Source organism: Egretta garzetta, unplaced genomic scaffold (genome assembly GCF_000687185.1).
Source record: "Egretta garzetta isolate BGI_Z169 unplaced genomic scaffold, ASM68718v1 scaffold287, whole genome shotgun sequence".
In the NCBI taxonomy this organism is placed as follows: Eukaryota; Metazoa; Chordata; class Aves; order Pelecaniformes; family Ardeidae; genus Egretta; species Egretta garzetta.
The window spans coordinates 2,162,172-2,170,306 of record NW_009260435.1 but is presented as its reverse complement, the minus strand read 5'-3'; the positions used below and the strand labels follow the sequence as shown (position 1 = coordinate 2,170,306).

Genomic DNA, 8,135 nt, shown 5'->3' with positions numbered 1-8,135 from the left:
GCAAGGGGAGCTGGGGGCAGAGAGGGGATCCCTGGGGAGCCAGTGCTGGACCGACAAGGCAAGGAGGAAGAGGAGGAGGAGGAGGAAGAGGCAGTCCTTCGCACGGAAGCCTGTGCTGGTGGAAATAGCAGGTCCGTGCCCAGCTCAGCTCATCTCTCCCCTTCCCCGGGTGGGCAGGAGGTGGGTACCCGGGTAAAAAACCCCCTGCCAGCCCCACTGCCAGACGCGGCCGGCAGCAGTAATGTGATTTCCCTGCCCCTCATTTCCCGTGGCCGGCGCTGCACGCCCTGCTCTCCTCCCGCCAGCCTGGCTTTTATAGACTCCCCTCTAATCCAGTTAGAGGGGGAAGTCGGATCTAATGGAATAAATGATGGAGTCCGTGCACTCCTCGCTGCCGCCTGCCATGGCAAGGTCACAGGCAGGGACCCTCGCCCTGGCCTGGCCATCCCGGCTCCCAGTATGGGGGCAGGTTTGGGTGATGGGGACCTGCCTTGCCACTGGGATCCTTGCATCGAGACCTGGCACCCCGGCACCCACCTATTTCACTGCCCTAGAGCCAGCGACCGTGACCTAGCAAATCCCCGGATCCCCCCCCAACCTCCCCCCCAGCAGATGCTCTCTTTGCTTCGCCAGCCGAGCAATCAGGCTGGGCGCCCTCTCCAAATTGGCTGTGGGCATGGGCAGCGGCAAAGTGGCCCTCACTGCATATTTCTCCGTGCCCGTGCCTGGCCTCACCTCGTTAGTGCAGCTAACGAGGGCGGTGAGCATCTCCCTTCCCCGCTATGAGGAGGTGTCCAGAGGTGTTCCCGTGCCCTTCCCCATCACTGCCTCATTAACACCATCAGCATCATCGTCTCCTGTGCCGCTGCATTTCATTACACCGCCGGCCCCGACCTCAGCCGAGCTCCTCCAGCATCAAAGCCGGGGTGAAGATGCCCCCCGCCCCACCACTCTCCCCGCCTCCCCGGGGAACAGCATCATGCAAAATGCAACAGTTTAGGTTCTGCCTGCAATTACCGGGGCTGGTGTACAGCTGCTGCCCGCCGGGCCAGAGCGATGGCCGGCCTGGCCCCATCACCGTCGCCCGGTGCAGAGCTGCTCGCCTGAGCGCACGTGCTCTTAATTCAATTAGCGCGGCCCTGAACGCTCCCCCGGGACCGGCGGGCGGAAACCAACAAATTCTCCTTAACAAAGACATTCCCTGCTTTTTTTTTGGGGTCTTCGCTGGGTCTCCCTGGCTAATGATGGTCCTGGACAGCAGCGATGCTGTAAAGCCTCTTGTAATCCGCCACGCGATAAGGGGGAATGGGTGATCTGTTTGTCAGACAGGTGTCAATCAAGAGTTGGCAAGCAAGGACCTCAGCTGCCAGCAGTTTGGCTGTGCCGAAAGCCCGCAGCCAGCTCACCAAAAGGTGCTCAGCAGGGAGGGGCGATGCTTCCCCGAAACAAGCCCATCTCTAACTTCTGCATCCCCCGCAATGTGGTTTGGGGATAAAACCTCAATTTCGGTGCTCACGGACAAACCTGGCCAGAGAGAAAGAGCGGGAAACGCAGGGCGATTCCCCCCTTTCCAACCAATTGTAAATCCTTTTTTTTGCCAGCCCAAAAGGGGTTTGATCGCCGGGCTGACACGGTGACAATTTACACCCCAGCGCTGTGACAATTTACGCCAGGCGCCGATCTGCTCCTGGATTTAAATGGCAGCAATTACATAAATTAAGGCTGTTTAAGCAACGATACAGCCAGCCTGTTGATTTTTTTTCCCTTGCCTGGAAAAAAAACAGCACTAGCTTTTCCCTTTTTTCCTTTTTTCAGAGGCTGTCACCGCATGCTGGCACGTCCCCAGACCCCACCTCGGGTGATGTGACCAAGGGTTCTCAGTGGGTGGCAGAAGCTCGAGGTGACAAAGGTCCCAAGTGCTGGGTTAACGTGCTGAGCAAGGTGGGGTCGTGCCAAAATGAAGTGTAAAAGAGGACGGGTTAATAACTAGGGAGGGGGGGGTATGAATAAATCCCTTGGGAATAAAGATGCCTCCGGTGTGTATTTTCCAGCCCTCAATGGGGCTCAGCATCCCCCGGGGCACATTGGGGACCACATCCTGCTCACCCTGCGCATGGATTCGCCGCTGGCCTCTGCATGGCCAAACTCATCTTTTCTTGGGCAAGACACCAAATTTGGTGTGGAAAAAGAACGAAGGGAAAACAGGAGCCCTGCCTTGAGCTGCAAGCCAGCAGGGAGGCGGATGGAGTCGGCTGCTGGTTTTCCCCCTGCAACAGTTTTTCAGCGACAGCCGTTAATTTGCTAAAATGCCGGCGTTTTGCTGAAGTCTTTGATTTCTTTGTCTCCCCGAGATGATCAAAGTCCTTTGTTCTCGTTTGGGCTCCAAAGAGAGAGTGCAGGGGGGACGAAGGTAGGGGGGAAAGGGGCTGGGTGAGGGCAAAGCTGGGGGTCTCGGTGCTTTTTTGGGGGCGGGGGGCTGCGACCCAGCGCTGCCCTTTCCCTGGGATAACGCGACTCCTGTTTGCTCATCCCTGGCGTCAGGGACTCTTGGCTTTTAATAAAGCAGCTGATCCAAACCCTATTCCTGAGGCTACAACAAACGTGGCAGGGTTTTGAGACCCTGCAGAAACACCGGGGAATAAGTCCTATTTAGGGGGAACCCCTTATCCCTAGAAAACCCCAGCACTGCGGACATTTTCCCAGCGCAGAGGGTCAGCATGAGCATATGAAGCCAAGCTTGGGAGCATCCAGACCCCTGGTAGCAGTCGGTGAAATCCCTGCAGAGGCCGCGGAGCAGCCGGGATTTACGCTCGGCTCTGAGTTGCGCCGGGGAGTACAGATGGCCCAAGGTTTATTTAGCTGCTGTTTGTTATAAAAAGCCCAGCCAATCTAGGTTATGCATTTGCAGCTCTCTACATTAAAATAAAAATAAATTTAAAAAATAAGAAAAGAAATGAGCGGAGCTCGGTAAGTCTGTTCTCCTTTGCCATCTGGCTGGGGAGGGCTACGGGGTGAAACAGCCCGGGGCGAGGGCAGGCAGAGATGCTGGGGCTCCTTGCACCCCAAAACCAGCTCTGTCATGGAGGTTGCCCTGCTGGGTCAGGATGGGTCCTGTATTGACCTTCTTTGCCTCTTGGCCCCCCTTTGGCCACTTCTTGCTGTCCCAAAGCTGAGCCCAAGACTAATCCATAAGCTGAGGATGTGGAAATCCAGCCTTTGAGCATCCCTTGGGGCTGCCCAAAGGGGGAGAGGAGAGGCTCTGCCCCCGTCACCACGGCAGCACCTCCCCTGCCTGCCGGGCTGCGGTTTTGGGGTGCTGGGGATCACAGCCAGCCGGCTGTGGCATCTTCCTCAGAAAATCCCCATCTGCAGGCAAGAAACAAGGGCCTGGGCAACGCCGGGAGGAGCGGAACCTGCCCTTGCCCTGCTTGCCCGGCAGCAGCTCGCTCATTGACTTGCATCGCTCCAGGTCTGTCTGCCTGTGCTGCCGCTGGATGCATTAACCAGACACGGAGCCCAGGGCCAGCTCTGGCTCTCCTGTTTTTGTTTCCACCCCCAGCTCTTACATATATTAAGGAAGGCAGGGCTGGAGGGGGGGAAAGGGAGATGTTGGGGAAGAGGAGGAAAAAAAAAAATTACAGCTCCCAGATCAAAACAATAATCAGCTAAATGAATTCCGCAGCATTTTCCCGCATGACTGCGAGTGATAATTTAGTGCAGCAGCCAGCTGGAAGCAAAAGGATTAATTCTGCACTTAGTGACACCCATGTGAATAATTCATCACACGCAGACCCCTTTTCGCTGACCCCCCTGGGCAATCACTCCGCAGACCCCCACCAGCCGGCCCCGGCCTGCCGAAGCTCCCCCAGGGATGGAGCAGGGGATGAGGTTGCCAGTGCAGCATCCAGACCTGTCCCAAATTCACTTTATGGATAGGTTTTTTTTTTTTTTTTTTTTTGCAGATGGGAGCAGAGGCTGGCAGCTGCAGCAATTCGATCGATTGGGCTCATGGCCGCATTCTAACCTGCCTGAGGGTCGGTCCTGGACGAAGTGGGGTTCCCTCCTCCCCGGGGGAAAAGCAGCCAAATTCCCTCCCTGCTGTGACATCCCTGGGGACCACAAATGCTGAAGGATGAGGACGCCTGGACATTTGTCACCGTGGTTAACCAGCCTGGCCCTTCTCCGCACGGAGACAGTGAACAGCCTCTCCCAAGTACCCTGCCTGCCTGCTGCCTGCCCCCCTGCCTCCAGCTGGGCTTTCCTGGGAATACCAGTACGTGCCGAAAGCCCTGGGAAAGCCATGCGTGTGCGAGGGCAGGGACGACGCTGCTTTTTCCCACTGCCCGGCGGTGCAATTCAGAGCCCTGAGACAACAGGCACAAGGGATAAAACCTGGATCCAGCCCAGTGGATCCCTGCCTGAGACGTTTGGAGAGGGGGTGGCACCTCTAACGAGCCACCTCCTGCCCTGTCCCCGTCCCCAACCCTCCGTGCCTCCAGGTTTGCCATCCCCGGCATCTCACCTCTGATCGAAGGAGCTGCAGGCAGAGCCCCACAGTCGGGATGGCCCCAGACATGGTTTTGAGGTCCGTGCCCTGGGGAGGCAGAGGGAGGGTCACAGCCCGTGCTGGCCTCTGGGTTCCTGCCAGGGCTCTGGTGGCTTTGGCATCACCCAGATGCAATCCAGGAGTCCAGGGCTGCCACTGGGAGCAGGGACTCTGGCTTCCCATGGGATGCTTGGGAGCTCTGCACTGGGCTGCCCACCTAGAGATCCCTGCCACCATGCCAGTGGCTATAGGTAGCATCATCTATAGGTAGCATCACCTATAGGTACCATCACCATGCCACCCTGCCCAGTGCCACCCCGCAGCCCCCAGCTCACCTGTATGACGAGACCGTCCACGTGCATCCCACCGCTCTGTGCCGTCAGCTCCCGAAAAACGTGGCTGGTGAGGGGCAGCACCGAGTATCCCACGGGAATGAGGGTTTCTGGAGGATCCCACACTGGGGAAGGGGTGAGAGCAACTGTCTGGGGGCACGGCAAGCCAGGACCTGCCCCCGGCAAAACGCAGGGACGGAGGGAGAGCATCCTCGGTGGGGTCCCCAGACTCACTGGCTTTGTACGGATAATATTCGATCACCAGGGCGGCATCTTCGGAGAAGATGGTGGCCACATCTCGGCCTTGGAAGAGGAAGGAGGTGTCCCAGGTCGGCTGCTCTGGGGGCCCGGCTGGTCGGGACATCTTAGGAGACAAGGAAAATTATCCTTTGGATACCTTCTCTCATTAGAGCTAAACAAATAGACAGACAGGAGGAGAGGTGGGGGTAAAGCAAAGCACAACCTGTGCAGCTGCATCCCATCCCTGGCTCAAAAGCAACCCCAAATCCCAGTTGCTTGAACTGGTTTTCACTGGGTCTTCGACCTTGGCCTCTTCTCTCCCTGCCAGCATCTTCCCCCTCGCAGAGCTGGAGGAGGAGGAAACCAGCACATGGACCAACTACACCCATGCTTAAATATAGGATGGGAAGAGGCTGGAGGATGAGCTGCGCTGACTCCAGGGTGAACCTTTTGATAGCTGTTGGGCAACCCAGCACTCACGCTTGGGGAAGGGTTTTGCCACGATATACGGACCCCGAAAGCCTGCGAGCAGGGATCCCGAAAGCCTGCTCGCAGGCTTTCGGGGTCCGTATATCGTGGCAAAACCCTTCCCTGAGCATGCTCGCCCGATAGATATCGAGCAGCAGGCAACATGTTTATCCCCAGAGCCGCGACCTGTCGTTGGAAATGGCATCGGTCCATCCCTGTCAGCAGCTGCTTCCCTTTTGCCTTCAGAGAGCCCCGCCAGCTCTCCAAAGGTCAGCCTTAACGCCGGCTGCCCAGCGCTGAGAAATTATCGACGGCGGCTCCTTTTTTAATGCTGTTACTCCATCCCTCTCGGCCAGCATTGCCTAGCGGGGATGAGATGCTGATCGGCTTTTCTGCATCAGCACATTTCTGCTTCATCGGGGAGGGTGGGAAGAGGAGAAGGCGGGGGGGATGCCTCCCTCTGCTTACATTTGGGGATGTTAATGGGCATTACGCACCTTGGAGAGCCACAGCGGTGCATTACCCAGCCCTGGGGGCTGTTAGCAAGGGGAGAGCGGGGCTGGGATGCTTCAGAGCCCCAAAACCCCTCCACGATGGGTTGCATCGGGCAGCGCTGTTAGTGCTGGCTCAGCACCGGGCTGGCTCGCTTGACTGGGAATTTGTCAGGTGCTCGCCAGCATCAGCGGAGTTTTTTAGCCAGGATGCAGCTTGCTTTGACTGCAGGGAGCCCAGTCTGTGCCTGTAAATTGCTAAGGAAAACCTTCATGGACCGGGGCAGCTCCCAGCAGTTGGATCCAGCTCAGCACCTTCCAGCCAGTCCTCTCCTTTTCGAGCCTGCATCCCAGCCCATGGGGCTGTTTCATCAGCCTCAGAAAGCCCAGTTGCGGGGGGGGGGGGGGAATCTAAAAAAAGCTGAACGCCGCCTCCAGTTACTTTTCCTGGCATCAACCTGTACAAGGCGCTGCAAGATGGTGCCGGTTTAGACTCAGTGGGGAAGGGAAAAGTCAAATGTGGGAGCATATTGTTAATTTGACCCCAATTGTCGGAGGTCCTGAGCCCACCTGGCTCCTCTCACCAGGGTAGGGAAGGGACATGACGTTCCCAAATTCCCCCCCACCCCTGATTTTGGGGGCTGGGGGGAGGGGGGAGCAGGAGCGCTGGCTGGGGTCAGGCTGTCTCCCACTGGCTTAAGTGGGACAGATGGACGCTCTGCGCCGGGGCGTCAGAGCCGATGCACTAATCTGGGCAGACGTCTTGGCACAACACCCACCTCTGCCCAGGGCCACCTGGAGAAACACAACAAAGGGGATGCGGAGGGAGAAGTGGAGGAAGGAGACGCCTTCGTCCTCCCTGGCTACCCCAGCTCGCTGCCCGTACAAAGGGTGGTTCAAAGACAGCGGCACTGGCACAAGCAGAGGCGGCCAAGCCCACAGCATCTCCTGCCTTCCCAAGGGATGGGGCCATCCCCTGGGCCTCAGGGCTGCCTGTCCGGAGGGTGCAGACCCCAGAAGAAAGTGAGACGCTCCAGATGAGTCAGTTAAACTGGAGGGTCCCCAAGGGAAAGACCCCAAAAGGAGATTTATCTTGGGGGGGACCAACATCACAAAGGCAGGGCAGACACAAGGAGTGGTTTTCCATAGGAGGCACAGCCCGGTGCTCACCCACCCCATGGATTTGCCATTGCCACCAGTGTGTCCAAACCCATCCGTTTCAGTGAGAAAGGTGCTGTTGGCCCTAAAGGAGAGCACCCATGGAGAGCGCCCAACGCTCTCGCAGGCAGCTCTGTGCAGGTCAGCTAACTCCTGGCCAGGAAGACCAGGTCTCCAGGAGAGCTGTGGCCAGGCAGGGAAGGGTTAACCACCCAGGAACCCAAAACCCCCCTGAGTAAGAGGGGCGCCCTGCTGAAGGTGAACCCACCACTGTTGTCTGCAGACGCTGATGGGAACCGACAGGCGAGAGGACATGCTGGGCTGGCAGAATTATCGAATCCCATTAGCCTGCCCAGGAGTTCGCTCAGGAAAAGCCATTAACCTCTGGAACCAGAGCAGCAACGCTCCCTCCTCCTCCTCCTCCCAGCCTTCCCCTGACCCTTCCTCCCATGGGAAGGAACTGCATGCTACAGGTGGGGAAACCGAGGCAGGAGATGCAGGGAGAGAGCGGATGGAGGTTAGGCAGCTCCCCAGGGCACCCCGTCCGTGCATCCCCAGGGAGAGCATCCTCAGCGATGTGCAGAGCCATGCAGGCATGGAGAGGAGGAGGAGGAGGAAGAGGAGGAGGGGGAGGAGGAGGCAGCAGCATGCAGGCAGGCCAGATGGCCAGGTTTAATCACTCGTCCTCCCGCGTTGGGCTCCCATGGCTCCGCGCTGGCACTGCTGCCTCTGGTGGGGCTGCGGGGCTTGGCTTGGGCTCACCCAGCACCCGGGTGCCACGAGCTCACGGGGGTTGGTGTGTGCATTTATCCATATAAATATGAAGGAAATGGATTTGGACTGCCTTTAGAGGAGAGAAATCACCCTGCTCTGGCTGGGAAACTGCAGCCTTGGGGTGCT

General features: G+C 58.1%; 1 protein-coding gene across 1 annotated transcript in view; it reads right to left on the bottom strand.

The window, feature by feature from the left end:
- The window catches only part of CCDC33 (coiled-coil domain containing 33), a 42,535-nt gene that overhangs the window by 12,516 nt on the left and 21,884 nt on the right, over window positions 1–8,135 (bottom strand). Inside the window, exons 10-12 of the mRNA XM_035899501.1 lie at window positions 5,113–5,242; window positions 4,882–5,003; window positions 4,523–4,594 (exon numbers count right to left, since the gene is read on the bottom strand). Coding sequence (XP_035755394.1) covers window positions 4,523–4,594; window positions 4,882–5,003; window positions 5,113–5,242 — 324 coding nt within the window. The remainder of the gene's footprint in view (window positions 1–4,522; window positions 4,595–4,881; window positions 5,004–5,112; window positions 5,243–8,135) is intronic.